At 40.8% G+C, this 27,487-nt stretch overlaps 1 protein-coding gene across 1 annotated transcript; it reads left to right on the forward strand.

Annotated features, from left to right (window-relative positions):
• The first annotated feature begins 877 nt into the window (after window positions 1–877).
• On the forward strand, window positions 878–27,433 carry LOC126268187 (endoribonuclease CG2145-like). The gene is made up of 5 exons (XM_049973794.1): window positions 878–1,449; window positions 16,508–16,658; window positions 24,804–25,000; window positions 25,083–25,315; window positions 26,650–27,433. Exons 1-5 carry the CDS (start codon window positions 1,389–1,391, stop codon window positions 26,881–26,883), a joined length of 876 nt encoding a protein of 291 aa, XP_049829751.1. The 5' UTR covers window positions 878–1,388; the 3' UTR covers window positions 26,884–27,433.
• Window positions 27,434–27,487: the final 54 nt, after the last annotated feature.

A 27,487-nucleotide genomic window follows, 5' to 3' on the forward strand; every position in this document is an offset into this window, starting at 1 on the left:
TAACTCATCATTGAGTAAAAGAGTGTTCATTGCACAAAAGCGTGTAATCAGAATAATTGCTGGAGCTCATCCAAGATCCTCCTGCAGACACTTATTTAAAGAGCTAGAAATCTTCACTGTAGCCTCACAATATATATATATATATATATATATATATATATATATATATATATATATATATATATATATATATTTTCACTTATGAAATTTGTTATTAACAGTCCAAACGAATTCAAAATTAATAGCAGTGTACATGTCTACAACACTGGGAAAAAATGATGTTCACTACTAAAGGTTAAATCTAACATTGGCTCAGAAGGGGGTAAATTATGCTGCCACAAAAGTCTTTGGTCACTTCCCTAATAGCAACAAAAGTCTGACAGATAGCCATATAGCATTTAAAAGGAAATTAAAAGAATTTCTTAATCTCAACTCCTACTCATTAGATGAATTTTTGGATATAGTAAGTGGGTAATTTCCCCAATACCCACAAAAAATTAAAATATTGAGTGTCATGTAATATTTTGTCTAATGTAATATCTTGTATAGACACCTACACGTTCCACATCATTACGATGTGTCGTGTTCACCATCTATGGAACAAGTACACAATTCATCTGAGACTATTTGGAGTAAATGAAAATATTCTCTAACTTTTAATTAACTATTACCTTAAAAGTACAAAAATCATGAGAACATCTATAAATGGAGCACTGCACGAATTACATAGCTGGATGGGTCGACGGCTGAGCTGGCATGAATGGAGTGAATGACACATTGTTGAACGATGTCTATGTTTTCTAACTTATGTCGCCATTCGAAATATCGACGCTAACATCGATGTTTATGGATGAAAGCTCGATGTATTTAAAAAGTCGATGTATCGTTTGCATCTTATGTTGTTAATTCTATACTTGGTTCAAGAGGGGCGCCGAGCATTGAGCAGATGTGTTCAGTTTATAATGTTCTCATGTTTTCAGGCGTCATTGTTTGCCCTCAATATCTAATAAATGTTGAGCATGTTCCCTTCTTTACTTTACGGAGGCATACAATTTTAGATGCCGACAATATGATAAAATTTAAACAGATAAAAAACAAAACTACGTGATTACTTATATACTTCGGTTCAATTAGTGTGCCAGTACTAACAAAAAGCGTGGGTATGCCTGTTTACTGCGTCGTTTTTATGTGACGGAGGAAGAGGCCGCGGGAACGCTTCAAAGAAACAAGGTTGATCATTGCACAACGACGTACACAAGAACTAAGCACGTAAAGAAAAAAAAAAAAGATACAGATGACGTAAGACATACAGCTGTGGGCGCGAAATAAGAGGTCAGTTATTAAGGCACAAAGAGGGGCTAGTTGGTGTAGCTCTAACTGGCCGAACAATGTATACCGAAATGAAGATTGTTGGCATTTACTCTCTACTGTTTGTGGGAGAATTGTTGGGTAAGTGATAAAGTGGTAGTAACATGGTAAACAAGCTGTACGATAAGAGAAAGCGCGCGATGTATGAATAATTAAAAGCGCAAGACACGTTTGCTCTTAATAACGGCTAGTCTCATAAGTGAAATACTGGTTTTTGCTTTGTTTGCAAGGTCTGTGCACAGAGGCTTAAACTCAGGACTCAATAACTACAAGATAAAAGGATTCAGCGATTCAGAGTCTTTCATAAACAGCTATAAGTGTTGCTGTAAGCAATTCCGAAGGTGACTGCTTTTTATTTACGAATGACAGATCCACTCATCACTACAGCCGATTTTGTAGTACAGGAAAACACGAAAATGTGCTTTAAGGGAAAATTTTGTTGCCCTTATTCGGTTAATTGAACTTACAACCAGGAAAAAAACTTGCTTTTTACCTGTATATCCACTATATCCCTGCTTGTTAATAAAGGTTTGCCGTTTGATGTGCCCCCACATGTATCAAAACCATTTAGAAAGTGTAAAAGAGACAACATTGTTAAGTGATACTTCACATGAAGCTCCAAAATTCCAGTCATGCAGACTAATTATAACATTCTGCAGTCACTGTTTGTACCATAACATACCACAAACATTTCTTCTAACAAATGGAACAACCAGGGGCAAGAATTTACACTACCAGTATAGGTTTTTACAGATACTACGAGACACAATGTTTGTTCCATGAATGGATACAGAATATCAGTGTAGTGATAGATTTTGAAAATAATTTATAATTGTGGGTCATGTTGCTTGCTTGAAGCATTGTTCAGTCCCTTTTTTAGGCCACTGAAATAAAAGTAACATGTCTTTGGTTTGTATTATTGTACCGAACAATATGAAATCAATTCTCACAGTTAAACTGTATCAAAGATTGCAGCAATGACATCGTGGAATGAATTCCTTAACTGACAAAATAGAAATTAAAAAGAAAAGGGTAAGAAAGAGAACAGCGAGCATCTTGATTTAAATAGAAGTAGCTGTATATAAACTTCCTACACTTACTAGTGTGCATTTATCATTTGTTTGTTTCTTACTCGCAATGGCAGTGCCTCAGCAGAAGTTTTGTGTTTTGCTGCCTGTCAGATAGACATTTGTTATCACAGTGCAACACTTCCTGCAGGTGGTGATAAACTACTGCAATACCGTGTGTGATGGCTGCTGCCATTTCATTTGGTAGATATTTTATGTATGGTACTATATATTAAGAAAATAACTTTTTTGCGTCATTTCACATCCAAAACTGTGGTGATAATACTCAGCTACCATGTGTGCTTTGATTTGATCCACATTACACACACTGTTCCTATGCTTTAATTTAGTTTTGTCTGCACTATTTTGTATCCCTGATATTTCTTGTATCTCATGAAAAAAAATTTCATGGTAATTCATATGTTAGTACTTTCATCCATTATAGTTTTAGCTAGTTAGTAGATCACAGAAAACAAATGTTAACATAAAAATAGTTCCTGTCCTGTCGAGTATAGATAGGTATGGTAACTTAATTTTTCAGTTAGCCTAGTTGAAACAGAACCTAAATTATCATTATTATACAGTTACTATAGTAATGGGATGCTAGCCACTATTAATGCCAGGTGCATATAAAATATTAATATTTTATGTATGAAGCAAAATATAGAAACTGGTAACTGAAGAAGCGAAAGTTTAAGTTCTGTTTGGGCACTACTAAAGAGCTATTGTTTTTGGATCATGTCTATGTTGCTAAACAAATTCTAAATTCAGTATTGTTTTATGATGAAAGCAAAGATCAGCTTAAGAAGAAGAAAGTGTTAGTTTGTGTTAGATAATTAAGTGAGTTTTCCTAACTAGCTTTTACTCTCTTCGCATGCATGCCTTTAAGGCTTTCAGCCAACATAATCTTTTTCAAAAGTTGATGTGTGATCATTAAAAAGACTCTAGAAATCCTAAAGAGAGCATCACAGCCACTATCTTGTATGTTGTTGATAAAGAGAGAGATCAACTTTTCCAGTTACTATTTGAAGAGTCTACAGGAGGTATATAGGTAGTCTTAAACATGGAAGTGTGTAGGTAGTCTTAAACATGGCACTAAAATTATCATGCCAGTTAATGAGGCTTGTTTGTGCGTAACAGAAAGCAAAAGAAAGGCATATTTGCAAACAGAGAAGACTTAAGTTCAGCCTGTGGGAATAGCATAAACTTTTGACTATTAAACTTCTCAAATCAGGGACTGATTTCTTTGGAAATAGTTTAGGTAAACGTGTACAGGACAAGTGTGGAACAGTATGAGTATTGTACAGACTCTAGCAAGACAAGCAGGTGCGCACAGTTTTTGCAGACCCCAGTAAAATGAGTAGGCACACACAATTTCTGTGTACCGCAGGAATTAACATTTGTGGTTGGCACAGGCAGTGATTTTTATCCAGAGACTCAAGTTTTCGTATTGATTCTGAGAAGACCTTTGATTAAATAGACAGGAAGAAGCTGTGGTCAAGAATAAAAGTTAGAAGCTTTTCAAAGCACCAGTCAGTCCAACACTAAAATAAAACTTATTGCATTCCAGCCTCATCCAATGAAAGACATTCAATGTAGTAAGTAAGGTTACTGTCTTTCTCCGTCATTAGGTGATCTTCACATTGATTATATTCTCTGTCAGTTCAAAGGTAAAACAGGGCATTGCATTATATCACAAGAGATATATCAGTTCTTTTTGCTAATTATTAAATTATAACGTGTTAAATTTAATAACTTATAACTTGTAAACCCCCTCCCTCCTCCCCTTGAACCATGGACCTTTGCTGTTGGTGGGGAGGCTTGCATAACTTGTTAAATTTAATAACTTATTAAGTTATAACTTGTAAACCCCCACCCCCATGAACCGTGGACCTTGCCGTTGGTGGGGAGGCTTGCGTGCCTCAGCGATACAGACAGCCGTACCATAGGTGCAACCACAATGGAGGGATATCTGTTGAGAGGCCAGACAAACATGTGGTTCCTGAAGAGGGACAGCAGCCTTTTCAGTAGTTGCAGGGGTAACAGCCTGGATGATTGACTGATCTGGCCTTGTAATACTAACCAAAACGGCCTTGCTGAGCTGGTACTGCGAATGGCTGAAAGCAAGGGGAAACTATGGCCGTAATTGTTCCCGAGGGCATGTAGCTTTACTGTATGATTAAATGATGATGGCGTCCTCTTGGGTACAATATTCTGGAGGTAAAATAGACCCCCATTCGGATCTCCGGGCGGGGACTACTCAAGAGGATGTCGTTATCAGGAGAAAGAAAACTGGCATTCTACGGATCGGAGTGTGGATCCCTTAATTGGGCAAGTAGGTTAGAAAATTTAAAAAGGGCAATGGCTAGATTAAAGTTAGATATAATGGGAATTAGTGAAGTTCACTGGCAGGAGGGACAAGACTTCTGGTCACTTGACTACAAGGTTATAAACACAAAATCGAATAGGGGTAATGACGGAGTAGGTTTAATAGTGCATAGGAAAATAAGAATGTGGGTAAGCTACTACAAACAGCATAGTGAATGCATTGTTGTGGCCAAGATAAATACGAAGCCCACGCCTACCACAGTAGTACAAGTTTATATGCCAACTGGCTCCACAGATGACGAAGAGATTGATGAAATGTATGATGAGATAAAAGTAATTATTCAGATAGTGAAGGGATACGAACATTTAATTGTCATGGATGACTGGAACTCGATAGTAGGAAAAGGAAGAGAAGGAAATGTAGTAGGTGAATATGGATTGGGGCTAAGAAATGAAATAGGAAGCCGCCTGGGAGAATTTTACACAGAACATAGCTTAATCATAGCTAACACTTGGTTGAAGAATCATAAAAGAAGGTTGTATACATGGAAAAAGCCTGATACTGGAAGGTCTCAGATAGACTATATAATGGTAAGGCAGAGATTTAGGAACCAGATTTTAAATTGTAAGACATTTCCAGGGGCAGATGTGGACTCTGACCACAATCTATTGGTTATGAACTGGAGATTAAAACTGAAGATACTGCAAAAAGGTGGGCATTAAAGAAAAAGGGGCCTGGATAAACCGAAAGAACTGAAGGTTGTACAGAGTTTCAGGGAGAACATAAGGGAACAATTCGCAGGAATGGGGGAAAGAAATACAGTGGAAGAAGAATGGGTAGCTTGGAGGAATGAAATAGTGAAGGCAGCAAAGGATCAAGTAGGGCTAGTAGAAATCCTTGGGTAACAGAAGAAACATTGAATTTAATTGATGAAAGGAAAAAATACAGTAAGTGAAGCAGGAAAAAAGGAATACAAACGTCTCAAAAAGGAGATCAACAGGAAGTGCAAAATGGCTAAGCAGGGATGGCTAGAGGACAAATGTAAGAATGTAGAGGCTTATCTCACTAGGGGTAAGATAGATACTGCCTACAGGAAAATAAAGAGACCTTTGGAAAAAAGAGGACCACTTGTATGAATATCAAGAGCTCAGATGAAAACCCAGTTCTAAGCAAAGAAGGGAAAGCAGAAACATGGAAGGGGTATATAGAGGGTTTATACAAAGGCGATGTACTTGAGGACAATATTATGGAAATGGAAGAGGATGTAGATGAAGATGAAATGGGAGATACGATACTGCGTGAAGAGTTTGACAGAGCACTGAAAGACCTGAGTTGAAACAAAGCCCCAGGAGTAGACAACATTCCATTGGAACTACTGACGGCCTTGGGAGAGCCAGTCCTGACAAAACTCTACCATCTGGTGAGCAAGATGTATGAGACAGGCGAAATACCCTCAGACTTCAAGAAGAATATAATAATGCCAATCCCAAAGAAAGCAAGTGTTGACAGATGTGATAAATACCAAACTATCAGTTTAATAAGCCACGGATGCAAAATATTAACGCGAATTCTTTAGAGACGAATGGAAAAACTGGGAACAGGTGAGGCGATACTGACCCTATGACTTATCTTAGGAAATAGATTAAGGAAAGACAAACCTACATTTCTAGCATTTGTAGACTTAGAGAAAGCTTTTGACAATGTTGACTGGAACACTCTCTTTCAAATTCTGAAGGTGGCAGGGGTAAAACACAGGGAGCGAAGGCTGTTTACAATTTGTACAGAAACCAGATGGCAGTTACAAGAGTCGAGGGGCACGAAAGGGAAGCAGTGGTTGGGAAATGAGTGAGACAGGGCTGTAGCCTATCCCCGATGTTATTCAATCTGTATATCGAGCAAGCAGTAAAGGAAAGAAAAGAAAAATTCGGTGTAGGTATTAAAATCCATGGAGAAGAAATAAAAACTTTGAGGTTCGCCGATGATATTGTAATTCTGTCAGACACAGCAAAGGACTTGGAAGAGCAGCTGAACTGAATGGACAGTGTCTTGAAAGGTGGATATAAAATGAACAGCAACAAAAGCAAAATGAGGATAATGGAATGTAGTTGAATTAAATTGGGTGATGCTGCGGGAACTAGATTAGGAAATGAGAGGCTTAAAGTAGTAAATGATTTTTGCTATTTGGGGAGCAAAATAACTGAGGATGGTCGAAGTAGAGAGGATACATAATGTAGACTGTCAATGGCAAGGAAAGCGTTTCTGAAGAAGAGAAATTTGTTAACAACGAGTATAGATATAAGTGTCAGGAAGTCGTTTCTGAAAGTATTGGTATGGAGTATAGCCATGTATGGAAGTGAAACGTGGACAATAAATAGTGTGGACGAGAAGAGAATAGGAGCTTTCGAAATGTGGTGCTACAGAAGAATACTGTAGATGGGTACATCGCATAACCAATGAGGAGGTATTGAATAGAATCGGAGAGAAGAGAAATTTGTGGCACAACTTGACTAGGAGAAGGGATTGGTTGGCGGGGCATATTCTAAGGCATCAAGGGATCACCAATTTTGTATTGGAGGGCAGCGTGGAGGGTAAAAATTGTAGAGGGAGACCAAGAGATGAATACAGTAAACAGATTCAGAAGGATGTAGGTTGCAGTAGGTACTGGGAGATGAAGAAGCTAGCAAAGGATAGAGTAGCATGGAGAGCTGCATCAAACCAGTCTCAGGACTGAAGACCACAACAACAACTTATTAAAATCATAACAGTGTCAAAAGGTCACTTCGCCAACTGAATCTTGTGTGTGCGAAATACAATACAAAAATGTCAGAATAAAAGACAAAAGTAATGGCTTCAAAGGAATGTGCAAAATTAGAAAAGGGTTTGCATTGATGGCCAGAAGAGCAGTTGGAACAGGCAACATAAGTATTGTATAGATGTGAGTACTGGGTCCCCCCACCCTCCCCCACCGCATAGAGGGGGGGGGGTGGGGTGGAATCAAGTCGCTCTCTCACTCACGCAGTCACTCTAAATTATAATTTATAGTTATATTGCCGTATTAGAAGATATGACCACAGTTAGTGTAGATGTAGATAAACATTTACAACTATTGAACTAAAGAAATCAGTCATTGATGAGAAGTTAATGGTTCTATGCTTATACCAGTCTGCTAGTGGTAATGTGGACACTTTCTTCAACAAATTAAAAGAAGACCTTGAAAGAGTCTCACATAACAACATGTGGCTATGTAAATATTAGCACAGGTGTTGAGGGTGAAATCTGTAAAAATTTCACAAACATTTTGAGCACTTTTGGTGTGGTTCAATTGTTAAACACTGCTACTAGGGTATCAGAAACTTTGGCATCAGTCTTAGATCATATATTTACAAATATTAACAGGGACAATTGTAATGTAATTGTCTTGGCTTCTCTGATCATTACTATCAGATAATAAAGCTAAAAAGAGACTTGATAAAACCCAAAAATAGCAATTCTACAGAATGACCTAAGAACATAAAGTACATACTTTTCCTAGGGCACTGACAAATAAAACCTGCAATGAAGGTATGTGGGAAACTCTGTGGGTGGTAAGAACGCAAAATCCTGCACACTGTTTAAGTTAAATTTTGAGGAGATATTTCCAAAAGTAGCATTTCTACACCAGCATTTAAAGAAAATAGATGGATAAGTGTGGGTATTAGAAAGTCCTCTCAGACATGTAGATTTCTCAGTTCTTTACAAAAGCACTACACTAATCCACAGTTCCTTGATTTCTGTCACAAGTATGAAAAATACACAAGGGATATTATACACCATTAAAGTGGAAAAGACAGAAACAAGTATAATGATACACAAATGAAAGTCAGGGTAGAATAATTAAAAAAACAACAGGAATTGTCAAATGTTGTAAATGACTATTTCTCTGGTATTGCAGAGAAGTTGAGCAAAATCTTTTTGCAACACATATAGCACCCACAGTGTTTTACACCGCAATCACAATGACGTTGTTTCCCACAAGACAGCTTGAAGTAATGATGCAATAAAGAACAAATTAGATGTCAGCAGGTATAGATGAGATTCCAGTCTCTGTTCTGACAGTGTGCACACAAGCCTCAATAACAAACAAAATAAATAAGCCCCTTAGGTCTGGATTTCTTCCAGAATATGTAAAATGTGCTTGAGTTGTGCTTCTACTCAAGAAAGGTAATGCAGAGATTACAGAAAACTACAGGCCAGTTTTGCTATGTCTGCACCTAAAAAATAATTCAGTTAATAATGAAAGATAGTTTAATGACTTACATGAATAAATACAACTTTGTTAACAAAGCACAGTTTGATTCTCAAAGAGGGAAGAGCACAAAATCCGGCTCCACAAAGTTCACAGAAGTTATACTTGAAGCTCTTACAAGGAAGACTGTGTTACAGGCATATTTTCAGATTTGTCCAAGACTTTTGACAAATTGACATTAAAATACTACTAAAGAAGCCAGAAGCAGTAGGTGTAAGAGGAATAGCTGGCAAGTGGTTTGAGGAGATATAGTTCACACATCTGCTTGTGATACATTTTTGGTAAAACAAACTTAGACAAGACATGTATAAACACAGGTGTTTCTCAGGGTAGTGTTTTGGGCCCAGTTGCACTCATAATATATATCAATGACTTTCTATCCTGTACAAGACATGTAAAATAAGTTCTGTTTGCTGGTGACAGCAACATCATTCATAGTCACTGATATGACACCAGAACTCCTATTAGAGAAGGCAAATGAAACCTTCAAGTTGTTTATGATTGGACAGTATGTAAAAAATTAAAATTGAACATGAAAAAACAGTGTGTACTGTAGTATACAGAGAGAAAATAACTTTTTTGCATTAAACATACAGATAAATCTGTAAATTGCATAAAAACGTGATGTTTTTAGGGATGAAAATTGATTGTTAATTAACATGGAATGAATGAACAAAAAGACTGGCAATAAGAATGTGATCAGCATTTTGTAACAGCCAATGTCTTTTGGTACATTTAATACTTAGCTAAGGGACTCTTTTTTTTGGGGATTGAAGGCACAAACACCATTTTTAAACTGCAGGAAAGTGCCTTAAGGATTATAATTAGAAGCAGTAGTTGGGCTCATTGGGTGAGGGGGGGGGGGGGGAACAACCACGGATGTCCTTACTGCACCAAAGTGAGTAAGTCTACCAATTGGTTGTGCCTATCAGGGAAAACGTTAGTTAATAAGTATTTCAATAATAGTCCTATATACAATCATGGAGTTTGAAAAGGCAGTTAAAGCATTCTTCGTAAGTAATGCATAGTATACAGTTAAAGATTACTTAGAGCACACATAGTAGGGGTTAATAATGAAAGGGGATGACTGCAACACTCTGCTGTATTACAATACATGATCACAATGTAATTATGTTACAAGAAAATCATGTGCCAAGAACTATAGTGCATGATAATGATGTCTTGCCTTTTTCCTGAGTTCAGCACCTCAGTTATCATGGGGGGGGGGGGGGGGGGGGGATGCTATGCAGTTTTTCAGCTGAACAGAGAATAACATATGAAGATGTGCATAGTTGCATGTTTACGAGGCTAGAGCCAGTTTTCTGAGCAGACTGAAAGTAGTGGAAGGGGCATAGCAGCATGTTTATGCTTCAGAAGTCACCACCGGTATCAATAGTGTATGCAACAATGAAGAGCAAAGCTATGTTTCATATTATAAGTTATCTGGATCAGATTGTGTGTAAAACAGTGAACATTGTACAATGAAGCAGTGTAGTAGTTGTGATGCAGACCATATATCAAGGAGGAGGGTGTTTGCTCTGTCTCACCACCTTGATTTTGTTGTTCCACGGTTTTAAGGCAAATGCAATCAAGGCCATCCAGCCCACTGCCCAATCTTCATAAAAAGTAATTTTATATGTTCTGTGTATTTTTACATTTTTATTTATTTCTTTTTATTGCATCACAATGACAAATTTTATGTTACTGTAAGATGATCCCTGAGTGAATAAATAAATAAACAAATATAGATATAGCAATGTGTACATTTAATGAATTGAGAATGGCAGATTAATTATACAAACAGCGCCACCTTATTGGGAAGTGGGCTGTTGGGAGGCCGAATAAGGGATAGACTGAAATGTGAACCAGGAATTGGCAGCCAACTAAACTTTGAATTGAAGTAGAATAAAAAAAAAAAAATAATCATATGGACACAAGGGGTGGTGGGATAGTGTAAGGCAGGTTTTTTGGCAGATGATTCAGTAGCTGCACAACAAGATGAAATGAGTGCAGAGGGTGGTGTTCATAAGAGATAGGGGGAGGGGGAGCGAGGGCCAAAAAGGGAAGGAAGGTGGAGATGCAGAGAAGACAGGGAGGGGAGAGTGGTGTAGGAGGGGGGGAAGTGAGAGAGAATGCTCACTTTGGGGGGGGGGGGGGGTTAATTGTGGGAGAAGTTAGTGCACAATCTGGACTGGGAATCAGTGATCAGTGTTGTGGACAGAAAGTAGAAGGGAAAAGATAAGGAGAGGCAGTGGAAAACAGGTTAGCAGAGGTTTAGGACAAGGGATTGCATGAGTGCAGGATATGCTGCAGAGCTTTCAGCCAAAACCTTCATCAGAAAATAAAACAAACACACACACCTTCACACAAGCAAGCTCACCTCATACACACATGACTGCTACCCACAGCTGCTACGACCAGAGTGCAACTGTCATGTTGAACAAAAATAGCAGTCTCAAGTTGGGCAGAGAAGGGAAAAGAAGAGTACTGTCTGATTGAGTGTGCAGGGACCAGATGGCAGCATGACAAGGCTGCCAGGCACAGTTTTGGCGGCAGAGGGAGGGGGAAGGGAGCAGAAAAGGGGAAAAAAGAACCAGTGGGTGCATTGACAGAGAGTGGCACACTGTGAGGGAGAGGGGACGTGACTTGGGAGCATATGGTAGGACAGTGGGGCAGAAACTGTTGGGTGGAGGTTGTGGGAACAGTAGGTTACAGTAGGCCAGGATAATTCTGGGAGTAGGGAATGTGCTGTAAGAATAACTCCCATCTGCCCAGTTCAGAAAAGCAGTTGGTGGAAGGGATGGCTCCACAGGCTGTGAAGCAACCTTTGAAATCGAGCATGTTATGTTCAGCTACATGTTGTGCCACAGGGTAGTCCACTTTCCTCTTGGCCACAGTTTGGCTATGGCTACAGTTTCTCTTTGGCTATTTATCATAATAGACAGTTGGTTGATAGTCACACTAATATAAAAAGCTGTGCATTGTTTGCAGCAGAGTTGGTATATGACATGACTGCTTTCACAGCTGGTCCACCCTCTGACGGGGTGTGATAAGGCTGTGACAGGTCTGGACTAGGAAGTGTTGGATGGGTGGGCGGGAGGACTTGCTCCTGGGTCTCATGTGGTAAGACATTGGGGTTGGGAGTGGCATAGAAATGGACTAGGATGTTGTGGAGGTCTGGTGGCTATGGAACACCATTGTAGGAGGGATGGGAAAGATTTTGGGTAGTATGTCCCTCATTTTAGAGCCTGATGATAAATAATCAAAGCCCTGATGAAGGATGTTCAGTTGTTCCAGTCCAAGGTGGTACTGGGTGACAAAGGGGGCACTCCTTTGTAGCTGATCCGGAGTTGGTGTGAGAATTGGGAGTGTGAGGGATACGGCATGGGGAATCTGTTTGCAAACTAGGTCTGTGGGGTAATGCCTGTCTGTGAAGACCTTTGTGAGACCTTCAGCATACTGGATAACGGAGTCCTTCTTGCAGCAAGTACGCTGTCCCCAAGTGGCCAGGCTGTATGAGAGGAATTTTTTACTGTGGAAGGAATAGTGGCTGTTGAAATGCAGGTACTGTTGGTGGTTTATTGTGGACAGAGGTGCCATCAAGAAAAGAGGAAGTCAGCATCCAGGAAGGTGGCACACTGGGTTGAGGAGGACCCAGTGACACAGATGGAAGAGAAGGTGTTGAGGTTTTGAGGGAATAAGGAGAGGGTGTCTTTGTTCTGATTCCAGATCATGAAGATATTGTCAGTGAACCTGAACCAGACCAGGGGGTTTGGTGTTCTGGGAGGCTTCGAAGGATTCCTCTAGATGGACCGTAAACAGGTCGGCATAGGAAGGTGCCATGTGGGTGCCCATGACTGTGCCACAGACCTTTTTTTTGTATACCTTCCATTCAAAGGACAAGCAGTTGTGTCCTAGGGTAATGATAGTAAAGTGTATGAGGCATGAGGAAGTGGATTTGGAGTCCAACGAACATTGCTACAGGTAGTGTTCAATAGCAGCAATATCATGGGCATGAGAGAAATTGATGTACAGGGAACTGGCATCAACATGATGAGTAGAGATCCAGGAGGTAAAGGCATGGGTATGGTGGAGAGTTGGTGAAGGAAGTGGTTGGTATCTTTGACATGGAAGGCTAGATTTTGGGCCGTTGGTTGGAGGTGTTGGTCAATAAGGGTTGGAATTCTTTTAGTGGGGGTACAATAACCATCTACAAGGAAGTGTCCAGAATTGTTGATTCTGGGGAACAATTAGAAGGTGAGTGTGCAGTGTGACATAGAGATGAGGAGGAAAGTCGGTACCTGGAGCAGGGATTGGAGGTTATGTTGGACTTATGGAATGGAATCACTCTGGCAGAATTTGTATGTGGAGAAGTCAGACAATTGGCAGATGCCTGCTGCAAGGTAGTCACTTCAATTCAAAGTGGTGGAACTTTCGTGTTCTGATAGGATGATTCTTGTTGAAAGTTTTGTGTTTTTGGGAAAGTACTTGGGAAAGGAAACACTTCTTTGCCATCAGTCCTTCCAACCAAAGTCAACCTAATCCCAACACTGAACAATACCTCTCTCAGTTCATAGTACCATCCAACTGTGACCTTCCTCCATCCTCCCCCCTCCTACTTAACCACCCCCAGGTCATCTTCCAGGAATACCATACCTTCAACTTGGCCTCATCATCCTTCCCCAGGTCCTTCTCTGTGTGCTTGTTTGTGCATATTTTTAGATTTTTCACATATTTATGCATATTTTTAAATATTTGTGTGTATTTTAGTGTGTCTGTATGAAATTTTATGTTCCATACATATTGTTGCGTGTCTGTATGTATTATTTTCTACAAGTCCTCTGTTATGCAGTTTCCCTCACAACCATCTAACACCTTCATTTGCCCATTTCCAATGTCATTTCCTGTTTCTCCAATGCCATCTCTACCACAATGGACCCTTGTTCCATCTTTCTGCAACAGTTCAGAAAAGCATCCCCTTCCCCGGCTAAAACCTAGTCTCACATTCTATTTCTTAAATGTTGCCTGAAGTGTGGAACCCCACCCCCCTCCCCCTCCCCACAAAGGCCTAACCATAAAATTACTTCCTCTGGGCTACATCCCTCCTTCCACAATGACGTTTCCTCTTCAGTTTCTGCTAGTCCCTCTCCCTCTTCCTCCCAAAGCTAATACCGCAAAAACACACCTCCGCGACACAGGCATCCCAGAAACACCTCTTCAAGATACTGATACTGTGCTGTGGCTGCTACATACACAACATCTTTGAAATTGAATTCCTTGCTCTCCAGCACCAATCCCATAAGTTGTCTAACCTGCTGACATCATACTGCCTCATTTGGATGCAACTATACAACTCCTATCCTACCCACAGCATTCCTCCTCATCAACCCCTCACACCACCCAGACCCTTCGTAGCTGACATTTTCAATTTGCCACATCACTCAAAACACCCTGTCAACACCTCACTAAATCCAGACCCAAAACAATCCCAGAACAGTGTTGCTAACCTTTCCACCAAAATCCTCGGCCCCATAGAAGCCTCAGTCCTATCCAGAGGCCTTACAATGTTGGGCTTGTCAAAGATGTACTCTTCTTCTCCCAATTCCTGCAATGGAAACACTTCTTTGGCACCAATCCCTCAGCAGGAGCAAGGTCAATCATACACAGCATTAAAACATATCCTAATGTAATCATCTTACCTGCAGACAAAGGTTCCACCACTGCCATTATGAGTCATAGTGACTACCTGGTGAAAGACCTCTGCTATTTGTCTGACTCCTGCAACTATAAACTCTGCCAGAGTGATACTATCCCCTAAGTCCAGTGTAAGCTCCAGTTGCTGCTCCATGTACCTATTTCCCTCCACATCCCTATGTCATCCTGCACACCCACCTTCTACAAGCTCCCCAAAATCCACATCCCCAACAGTCCTTGATGCCCCATTGTAGCTCGTTATTGTACTCTCATGAAAGACTTTCGGCCCTCATTGATCAACATCTCCAACCTATTACTTAAAATCTGACCTCGCATGTTTAAGATACCAACCGCTTCCTTCACCGAATCTCCACCATCCCCACCCCTTTACCTCCTGGAACAGCACTCGTCATAGTTGACACCAATTTTCAATGCATCATCACCAACATCCCTCATGGCCACGGTGTTGCTGCTGTTGAACGCTACCTCTTTCAATGTCCTTCTGACTTCAAATCCACTACGTCATTCCACATACACCTTACTAATTTTATCCTAACACACAAGTACTTCTCCTTTGAAGGAGCTGCACCTGGTAGCCTTGTCATGCTACTGTCTAGTCCCAGGACGCTCCACCAGACAGCGTTCCTCTCTCCTCTCAGCAGTACCCTGGTACCTCTGTCCCGTTCCCACTCTACTTCAGATTGTTGTTTTTGTTCAATGTGAGAGTTATATTCTGGTTATAGTGGCTGGAGATAACAGTTGTGTGTGGGTGAGGTGCACTTGCTTGCATGAATGTGTGTGTGTCTTGTTTTCTGAAAAGTGCTTTGGCCATGTGTAACTGTATTATTGTAGTGCCTGTGTGCAATTCACCATATCATCTATGTGGTGAGTTACAGTCTGCCTTTTTCATAATGATGTTGGTTTATAATTTGGTTGCTTTCACACATAGCCCTGCCATTTATTGAGTACGAAATGTCTGCAACTGACCGCAGTAGGTGGTGGTGGATGGTGTATGGGATGCTAAGCACAAGGGAATCATCTTTGGGTATGAGAACAGGGTGGAGGAAGAATGGACAAGGTTACCCTGTAGGTTGAGTGGGTGGCAGAACACTACTTTGGGTGGCCTGCGTGGGATATTCCTCATCTCAGGACATGACACAGGGTAGACAAAGCCCTGCTGTAGATTGTGGTTGAGCTGTCCAAGGCCAGGCTGATACTGGGTTATCAAAAGTGTGCTGGTCAGTGGCTGCAATACAGGTTTATTGGTGTCAGAGGAGGAGATGGCACAGAAGATATGTTTATGGATGGGCTGAATAGGATACAGTTTGTCAATAAATGCTCTGGTAAGGTTATCAGTATTGGGAGTCTGTGTGGTTGTGTGTGAATGTGTGTACTTTTGCAAATGAGTAAAAAAATAAAAGGAGAAGACCAAGAGCTCAAAAACTAGTGTAAATACCAGTTTCTTACTTTTAATGGCGTAATATTTTATATAACAGAGTAAGTGAATTTTGCTTATATATTAGTATTGTTTTGCAATCTTGTTACGTTTCCTGTGATACATTCAGTGGATTCTGCTAATACATAAGCCTTGTCTCTGTTGCTAGACATTTTCCTGTGATTAAAAGTAATGATGTACATTTTGTGAATATTGCTTTGGATAAATACTTGTTATGAACTTTATGGAAGTTGATAATGATGTTAGAGCGCTGAAGCAGTTTTGTTTGACAACGTTTATAATATACAGCAGAATTTTATTGTGTGCAGCTGCCTTACCACCACCTGTTACTGACAAGGAATTACAAACCCTGAGTGAAACTTTGCTGAAAAAAGATGTGAACAATGCTGCCAAATTCATAAAAGTAAATTATCAGGCCCGTACAAGATCAAACAGCCTAACAGATGCTGCACCTTTGCCGTAAGTCATTCATCTCTTAAATGCTGGCTTGTGACAGTTCAGTGCACAAACCTGTAGCTGTTAATCTTAAAAGTATTTCTATAGTGAAGATTATGTGTGGATGCCATAAATTGTAGTTAATTAGTTAGTTCCATGTTCCTTAGATCGTATTCACAGTAAATGGTTTGATGTGGAATGTGTCAGTTGAACATAATTTTGCAGAGTTGCTTGATTATTGTCGTGTTTCATGGGCCAAAGAAATGATGATGTGTGTTACCTAATTTTTCACCACAGATCTACAAAGTTACATTCATAGTTTATGCTCTTTATTCTAATGATGTTCTATAACTCTAGTTTTGTCTTCAGTTGTACTTGCAAACTGGAATAAATTTTTATTACAGTTTGTGAGCAACAAGCTTTGTGACATTGCATGCCAATTTTATATGTCCAAAAATGGCATCTTTAGATTGTCCATCCCATTTATATTAAACATCTTCTTTATGTCATCAGACAGAAAAAGCTGATGTCTATTATGACTTTTGTTCAGATTTTGGCATTAACAAATATGTCAGTTTCTACCACTACTGCCTGTGCAGTAGCATTCAGTTTCAACAACTGCTGTGTGTTGTCTCTGAGGTTTAATACCTGTGTAGTGCTCCCACTGGATTTCAGAGTTAAGATTTTTACTTACTTCAATCAGTAGAGATTACATATTATTCTGATTTCCTCTTCTTCTTAAATACCCATGACTCTTGTTACACTATTGAGGACTCCTTTTCCTTCTTACACAGTGTATGCTGGAAGGAAATGACATATGACAGTTTCTGTTTGTCTTCAGTAAATGTGGAGATACTGTTCATATACATCTTCTGTACATGAAATCTCCCGTACATTCTTCAAAATTACTTTTATTTATATAGTTTTCTTCAATATTCATAGTGTTATAACCTTTAATCACCAATAATTGCGTGGATATTCAACACTCTCTCTTAGAAACAATAGCTGATCACATGATAACAACTCAGTCTCTCGTATTCGACTGCCGTGCCGTGACATGTGGCCAGCGCCGTTCGTAGCTAGGCCCCGAGGAGATCCCGCGGAGAGACACGAGAGTATGGTTGAAAACGTCCAGGACGGAAGCTCGTGCATGGAACGTGCCTCCTGGATGAGATGATGGGTGAAAACTCCGGAGCAGCATCCATAGGTGTCATGGACCTGAGAGTGTGCTCCAGCAAGATGGGCCCTGGAGAAGGCGGCGTCGCGACTGGGGCCGGTTCCGACATACTCGGAAGCGGTAGCGACGTCGTCTGCATCAACACGTACGGTAGATTGGCAGCTGCGACAGGACTGGCTTCTCGGGCTGGTGGAGGCGAAGGATGGGGCGGTGGCACTGGCGTGGCCACCACTCGTGGGCGCATCTGGTCGTAATGGTGAACAACCGTGCCATCGCCCGTACGTATTTCACAAAGCCGACGGCCGCGAAGAGCCTTGACCACCCCTGGAATCCATTTAGGGCGAGATCCATACCCTCGTGCCCACACGTCGGCGCCCACCGAGTATTTTCCTGCACTAGGGGACACAGTACAAGGCCTGACAGGGTGAAGCAGGTACAGTAGAGTGCGCGGTTGGCGGCCATGCAAGAGTTCAGCAGGGCTGCAATCACCCAGAGGCGTGAAGCGATAAGAACTCAGAAATTGCAGCAGAGCGTCATCTGTGGAAAAATCACTAAGGAATTTTTTCATCTGGCATTTGAAAGTGCGGACAAGGCGCTCGACCTCCCCATTCGATTGTGGATGGAAGGGAGGTGCTGTAACATGATGAATCCCTTGTCCAGTACAAAAATCACGGAAGGCCTGCGAAGAGAACTGAGGGCCATTGTCCATGACGATCGTGGATGGAAGACCTTCTAGTGCAAAGATTTTGGACAAAGCCAGCGTCATCGCCGCAGTGGTGGGTGACGGACATCTAACAACAAACGGAAACTTCGAGAAGGTGTCAATCAACAGTAGCCAATAAGTACTGAGGAAGGGGCCGGCAAAGTCGGCATGCACCCGTTCCCATGGCTGAGCTGGATCAGGCCACGGAGAGGGCATTGTACGAGGTGCAGCCAGTTGTTGAGCACACTGACCACACGTAGCAACCATATGGGCGATGTCCGAATCAATACCGGGCCAATAAACGTGACTGCGGGCCAGGGACTTAGTCCGAGAAATACCCCAATGGCCTTCGTGCAACAGTTTGAGAACATCTTTGCGAAGAGAGGCTGGCACCACGACCCGTGGGGATGCGCCATCCGTGGCCAGAAGAACAACACCATCATGAACAGACAGACGAAGGTGCAAGGCATGGTAGTTGCGAAGAGGATACGATACCCGGCCCTTGGTCCTGTCTGGCCAACCCCGTTGAACAAAACCGATCACCCGACGCAGGACCGGGTCCCGCGCAGTAGCCGACGTGACCTGCCAACCTGTAAGTGGAAAACCCTTGACCGCACGATGTTCTTCCTCATCAATGTGGAAACAGAGGAGTTCATCACGATCGGAAACCGGGTCGGGGCCCATCGGCAATCGCGACAATGCGTCAGCATTGGCGTGCTGGGCCATGGGGCGATAGTGAATCTCATAATGAAAACGAGACAAGTATAAGGCCCAACGTTGCAGGCGGTGAGCTGCCTTATCCGGAAGCGACGCCGATGGGCTGAACAGAGAGACCAGTGGTTTGTGGTCGGTGATGAGGTGAAACTTAGAACCATACAAAAAAACGCTGAACTTTTTTAGAGCATAAATGATAGCGAGCGCCTCCTTTTCGATTTGAGAGTAACGCCGTTGCGCCTCGTTGAGGGTCTTGGAAGCATAGGCGATGGGTCGTTCCGACCCATCCTCATACCGATGGGCAAGAACAGCCCCTAGGCAATACTGTGACGCGTCAGTCGCCAGAACCAAGTGCTGACCCGGACGGAATGTGGCAAGACAAGGCGCCGACTGCAAATGAGCCTTCAGGCGGACAAAAGCCTGCTCACACGCGTCGGACCAACAGAAAGGGACGTTTTTGCGTAACAGCTGATGCAGAGGATAAGCTACCGCTGCTGCGGATGGAATGAATTTGTGATAATAAGCAATCTTGCCTAGAAACGTCTGAAGTTCTTTGACCGTAGACGGCCGGGGTAGTGCGTTAATGGCCGCAACATGCTGACTTAGAGGACGTATACCCTCACGGGACAAGTGGAAACCAAGATACACAATGGAGGGTTGGAAGAACTGTGACTTGTCCAGATTGCACCTCAACCCAGCCGAAGGCAAAACCCGAAACAGTGAACGCAAATTACGAAGGTGCTCCTCAGTGGCGGCCCCCGTGACAGCAATGTCATCCAGATAGTTTATGCAGCTGGGAATGGAAGCCGTGAGCTGATCCAAAAACCGCTGAAAAATGGCCGGTGCGCTAGCGACGCCAAATGGTAACCGCTGGTACTGATACAACCCACAAGGAGTGTTGATAACGAGAAATTCCTTGGAAGTAGCGTCCAACGGCAACTGATGGTACGCCTCCGATAAGTCAAGTTTGGAAAAGAACTGGCCCCCAACGAGCTTGGTAAACAACTCCTCAGGACGGGGAAGAGGATAAGTGTCAATGAGGCTCTGAGCGTTGACGGTGGCTTTCAAGTCACCACACAATCGCAGACTCCCGTTTGGTTTAGAAACCACCATGATCGGCGATGCCCATTCGCTGGAGGTAACCGGAAGGAGAATCCCTGAAGCTGTTAACCTGTCTAGCTCAGCCTTGACAGGTGCATGAAACTCCACCGGAATAGGGCGTGCCCGGAAAAACTTAGGGCGAGCCGTAGGTTTAAGAGTAATGTGGGCTTCAAAATCCTTGGCACAACCCAGACCAGCAGAGAACACGGACGAAAATTCAGAACACAATCCATCCAGCTGTTGATACGGAATATCCTCAGATATGAGGTGCACATCATCATCAATGAAGAACCCGAACAACTGGAAAGCATCATAACCGAACAGGTTTTCAGTGCCCGCATGATCCACCACATAAAACGTGAGGGGCCGAACAACAGACTTGTAGGCAGTGGAAGCATCAGACTGGCCCATGATAGGAATTTTCTGTTTATTATAAGTCCTCAGATTTCACGTAACTGGAGACAAAGGAGTGGAGCCCAACGCCAAATACGTGCGAGAGTTAATGAGAGTTACTGCAGAGCCAGTGTCCACTTGCATGCGGATGTCTTTGTCCAGAACACGAACAGTAACAAACAACTTATTTGTTTGAGAAAGCAAGCACACAGTGAACATCCATGTCCGATGCCTCGTCCTCGTTGACAGGAACTTTAGGGGACTGACACACAGAAGCAATGAGACCTTTTTTCCTACATGAATTACACGTGGCCCAACGTTTTGGACACGCTGCCCTGTCGTGCTGTACGAAACAACGGGGGCCAACGGGGGCAAGAAGGAAGTGCGGAACGAACCAGCTTCTGTGGTTGCTGGTTTCGCTGCGAGCGTTGCGGACCTACGAGACGTTGTTGACGCGAGTAAACCGCGTCCACATAGTCGTTCTCCTGTGAAACAGGCAAATTGTCCGTGTCGAGAGTTGACTGTACAGCGCCTACATCACACCATGCGTCTATTTGCGCGCCAGCAGCATGAGATACTTCAAAGGATTGAGCGATGGTTAGAACTTCTGCCGACAACGACGGGTTTGGCAGTTGTAGGGCACGTTGCCGAACTTCTTTATCAGGAGCAAGCCGTAGAATAGCATCCCTAACCATTGAATCAGCATAAGACTCGTGATGTGTGTCCATGACAAACTGACATTTGCTACTCAGACCGTGTAGTTCCGCCGCCCGAGCCCTGTAAGATTGATGGGGCTGTTTACGACACCGGTAGAACGCCATGCGGGCGGCAACGACATGGGTGTTTTTTCGATAATAGTCAGACAATAAGTCACACATTTCTTGGAAGGACAGGGAGGCAGGTTCCCGCAGAGGGGCTAACTGAGATAGCAGCTGATAGATCCGAGGGGAAATCCAAGATAGAAATAACGACTTACACATAGGAGCGTCGACAACGCCAAAAGCCAAGAAGTGTTGCCGCAAACGCTTCTCATAATCCTCCCAGTCTTCAGCGGCCTTGTCGTAAGGAGGGAATGGAGGCGGAGAAGAGGAAGACAGACGATGAGTAAGCGACGTGGACAACGCCTGAATCACAGCCGTCAGCTGTGTCTGTTGAGCCTGAATAGTAGCCGTCAGCTGTGTTTGTTGTTCAATGAGCGCTTGCATAAGCTGTTCCATGTCTGCCCCGTCACGAACACGTAAATCCACAACGCAGTGAAAATATCCCATCCTCGTCGCCAAAAAGTGTTATAACCTTTAATCACCAATAATTGCGTGGATGTTCAACACTCTCTCTTAGAAACAAAAGCTGATCACATGATAACAACTCAGTCTCTCGTATTCGACTGCCGTGCCGTGACATGCGGCTGGCGCCGTTCGTAGCTATGTGGTGCTCCCGCGCTCAGCCGATTTGCGGAGCACCTCCATTTCCGTTTTCGTGTACTGTCATGGCGGCACTGTTAAATGTCGTGGCACTGTCACAACACATAGTGAAGTCGGAAGCACTGTTTACAAATTCAGAGTTCAGAGTGCAAAGTGACAATTCAAAATGACAAATCAAATCATTTGTTTTTCACAGAATACAATCATTGTTATGTTTCCCTTCTTTTGTTCTTGGGATAATATGCTACTCTGTAGTGGGCCATAGATTCATGGAGTGTATACATTGTGTCTGTGCATGTACACCCTTTAGCAAATTACTACAATCCCTGTCCCATCCTGAAGATGTGTCTTGTCCATTGTGCTGGTTCTCCATGAGAAAATAAGTAAGACACCTGCACAGTTGTTGTGCTCTCCCATACAACAATTTGTTTTGTCATTTTTTCATTTGTAAGCATCATTCATCAGTAAGGAATATGCAGAGATACACATCAGTCATCATTCTTCCACAGCTGCCATGTAATTCTTTGAACCACAAGGACGGTCACTTGTTCAACATTGCACTTGTGAGTGATCTTTAGTTAATTAACCTGTCCACAACCTGAAGATTGGTTGAAGGTGACATATGAAGTGATTTACTCAGCCAGTTGCTGGGGGATCTGCAGTTCATATTAAACTTCAAACCACAGTGAAACTTGAAATTTTTCACATTAACTAACCATTGCCAGAGGTAAAAGAAGTCATAAGTAAAAGCTAAAATATTTGAACTGACTGGGGATTGAATCCCAGTTCATTGGATTTGTAGTTTGGCACTTGCCCTATGTGTTACAAGTGACCTTTTATGCTTTGATTAATCTTTGAGTTATTTGCATTCTAATGTAGTTAATGATGATCCCAGTTTTCCAAATATGTGCTTTGTCAGCTGACGCTGACAGCTGGAGTTTTGGTTTTCTGTGTAATCGGGGTTTTCACAGTAAACCCATGTCGTCCCTCAGGATACTGAACAAGCCAATTTTATATCATAAAGAAAACAAATCTTGAAATAATCACACAATAAGATATGCAGAAATGAAAATTTTTTGATCTAAAATTTAGGAGTGTGCTATGATACACTTTAATTTATACAAACATGGACTGGCACACCACAAATGTAATAATTCTTCTGTCTGCATGTTTTTATGAATAATGTAAGAATGATTTAAAATAACTGCTTAAGAATATTGCAATACAAAAGTTTGCCACTGCTTGATTTGTTTCCATAGCTTAAGAATATTGTTTATTTTTGTTGCTATTGTATCATCCAGAGGATGAAATAATTATTTTCATTACGCCTTTCTTAAAGCTTCCAGTAAGGCAGGGTAATGGTTTATCAAAGAAACTTTTCAGACAGCACAGGTTAATTGTAACTCTCAACTGACAAATAGTTATTTGCGCTTTCACTGTAATCATAGTAATCAAACATCACAACTACAAAAGTTTGTCATTATGACAATTACATAATCTTTGCTAACATACGACCTTTCTTTTATAAGTATAACATGAAGACTGAACATTTCCAAAGTTTTTCATATTTTTTTCTTTTTGCATTTAAAAAAGGATTGGCATAGGGGCTCTGATCAAAATGGCAATACCTGTTGCCAGTAGCTGTCCATCGGCTAACATTGGCACCCTGACCAGCCTGGCAATGGTCCAACCACAGCAAAGTATATATGTCCATGCTGCTACAATCCCTGCACGTGAACGTAAAACATAAATGATAAACATTTTTTCATTATCTTAAGAAATCATAATTTCTGAAAACTCTTTAATGATCTTGTATTCAGAATGCCATCACACTACAAATGGTTTGATCTGAAGTGTGGAGGGAGACTCACAGCAAGAGAAATATGGGCACAGAACATCCCAACTAACATTGTTCCAATTGTACAATGAAGTCTTTCACAATCAGATATCTTACCTGCTGGTAAATCTTCTGGGTTGTATGGTCATGGCCCATGAAACTTCTTCATTCCTAAATTTTTGTTCAAAGCTCCCTGAATATCTTCAGAAGTGGTCATGGCTCTGCTGAGTATTGTTGGCTTGGTAAGACTCAGCAGAACCATGAGCACCTCTGAAGATGTACAGTGTACTGTGCAGCTCTGAATAAAATGCTAGGAATGAAGAAGTTTCATGGGCCATGACCATATAACCTGGAATGTTTACCAAGAGCCAATGCTGTTCTATTTTTTAACCAACAGTTTCAAGTTCAACACACACATTTAGTTCTATTTGCTATTATGAATAAGTGCAGTTGAGAAAAGGCTCCTAAACTTAATTATTGAGATGGAAGTTCTCTTTTTTGTGGAAGCCACAAGCAGCTGGCAGTTGATCACCAGTTGATGTTGGCTGAAAAATATGTTTTTGTATATAGAGTTGTATTGGTATTGTCGACTTACATGGTGACAGCTTCGGCTGCTTCTCTAATTTTAAGGCTATTATGAAATATGTTGTATATCTTAGTATAAATAACTTTCAACCTAATGTCATGTGGATTGCCCAACTTTGTCAGGTAAAAGCTATATTAAGAAGTATTTGTCATCTTGAATCTATGTGTGCTGTATCCTAATTGCCATCATTTTATGTATGTATATTAATTATTTATTCTTTCTTTTTCACTCATACAGCTTAATTTCTGTTGACAAGAGAGTCTTCCAGTTACCAACTGTAGCAAAAGTGCGCATGCTTTATGATAATTATGTTGCTGATACGTCTGTCAATGAGCATGTTACTGCCCAGGAACGTGCAGAGGAGAGCAGTCTTTTGGATACATTTCTTACAACTCCCGTAATGAGTACTGCAATGCGCTTTCTGGCAGATCATGGTAATTAGCTGTTTTACAAACTCTTCTTTCCATATTTTAATCAAAAGTGGTTGGTTATGTTTGAAAATGAATGCTATTACAGGATTGGTAAGGCGAGATCCAAAGGCATACAAGAATTTGCTGAATCAAATTTGGTTTGGAATGTATTCCAGAGGAGGTGGACGTGTAGGATCAAGTGCATTTGAACATGTATTCCTAGGTGAACTCAAGAGAGGAGAAATTTCAGGGCTACACAACTGGATCTTTTTTAATAATGAAGAAATTTTAAAACATGCGGATTATTTAGGATACATTAGAAAGCTTGAATTGGGAGATGTAAGTATGTAATGTATTTATTTTCTGTTATTCTATACATGTTCTGTAGATCTACACAATAATGATCTCACCATGGATATGAAACGTGTCAAGGTTATTGTTATAAAAATTTGTGTATATAGCACACAGCAATGTAATACTTGAGTGGACCAGGAGTGAAGATAGTATTGTGTTTGAAACATGGTACTGGAACACTTCCATTTGAAAATTCATTTGTCACTGTAGTAACAGAAAGTGTGCTACAATGACAGACTTAAATATGCAACAATTTCATTTTGAAAATGACACCTCTGTTTCTTAAGGCTTTAACTCTCTGGAAATGAGTTGAAAATTTTGTTGTGAGCATACTGAACACCTCTCCACAACCCTCAGAAATTTTTAAAATTCAGGGTGGATGCCAGTCTTGTATCTGAAGCTTGTGAGCATCTGCATTGCTTGTACCGAGTAGAATTCCTTAGAGCAAACCACATGAGAGAAAGTGTTTATTGACAGGCAATTGTAATTATTTCCATCTGCCTAAATTTCCTTTATGAACAGAGTAATATTTGTGATAATCCAAAATAAAAACCACAATGCTCCAAACAGTATTCTTTAATGAATAAAAAACTTATTTAATTCTGACACTCTTTGAGAAGAAAAGTTGGAAACTCCTTTTTCGTTTTTGGATTGAACAATGTGTATTGATATGTGGATGTGTTTGTTTTTACAATTACAGGTGAAACTTGATTCGAGTTTAACATCAGGTCTCAGGTGACTATATATTATGGATTTCAGTTTTGTTTGTGGTTATGAGAGAATAAAATAATGAGAGCCTCTCTTAAAGCTTGTTACGTGATCACAGTGTGGCTGACTTCGTTCTTTTGTTGCATAAAGAAAGAAACTGTTAATAATGTGTGGTTTTTAAAGTAACTCCCACTCACTCCTTCAGGAATCCACAATAAATATTTTAAAAAAAGGGATCACTCACAAAACAAATGTGCTTTTAGTGCATCAGTGAATAAAGTTATGTAGTTTCTGGTAAAGTAGTCTCAAATATTAATTCAGACCGTAAATTGCAGATTTTTATTTATGTAAAGAGCATAAGAGAAACAAATGCAGACAGATAAAAGGAACCTGATGTCTTGCTTTAACAATAATTTTTCATTCAGTAACTAATAATTTAAACAGAGAATAGACAGCTTACATAATGGCTAAATTCTTGATGGCTAGACACCACTCTTTACTTTTATTTTGACAAGATAGCTACATAAGGTGTGTTTGCATTTTCAGTATCCTTCCAGTTGAGTGTCATAGTGTAATGGCCATTTGCTGAATACTTTTTTTGCTTATTTCAGAAGGGAGCAATCTTGAAGCTGCACTACAAATGGGAAAATGTTATAAAGCCAGTTGGATCCATGTTTGTTGGCACTAGTCCAGAACTGGAAATGGCACTTTACACAGTATGTTTTGTAGCACGCCCTGATCAAAAGTGCTCTCTTAGTTTAAGTGGTAAAAGAGTTTTTATAAACACACATACTTTTCGCTACAGAGGAAAGAACATGATAGGGAGTGCTTATCCTGAAATATAGGAATTGTTGTAACTATTAAACACACTTCATGTTTTTATTGTGTGGCTGATTACTTTTTTTAATGACTTTTTTCAGTATTGAGATTTACTAACTATGTAGTAATATAATTTTGATAATAAACTGATAAGAAAGTATATATTAACAAACTAAATTGGTGATGAAAGTATAACTTTTTTGTGACTTTTTTCAGTATTGAGATTTACTAACTATGGAGTAATATAATTTTGATAAGAAAGTATATATTAACAAACTAAATTGGTGATAAAAATATAACTTCTGTATTCTTTGATTTCATGTTTATTTATAGAAGTATTCATGGATTAAATTGTATTCTGGTGCCACAGGAACAGATCATATACAAGAAGCTGCAATAGTTCAGCTGTTTTTAAATGGTCTTAATTTTAGATGTTTTATTTCATGTGATAGGATGTGTATTTTTATTATTGTCATCTAATAAGTGTGCCATAACAAGTTGTTTGTAATAAATGAGCAAAGAAATATGTTTCACTGTAAGACAAAATGAGCAATAAAAGATTTTTTATATCAAAAGGAAAACTGTCCTGAAAATAGCATGGTGTCCTCTTACTTTATGGCAAATGTTGGA

The sequence above is a fragment of the Schistocerca gregaria genome, chromosome 4 (genome assembly GCF_023897955.1).
Source record: "Schistocerca gregaria isolate iqSchGreg1 chromosome 4, iqSchGreg1.2, whole genome shotgun sequence".
NCBI classification, from domain to species: Eukaryota; Metazoa; Arthropoda; class Insecta; order Orthoptera; family Acrididae; genus Schistocerca; species Schistocerca gregaria.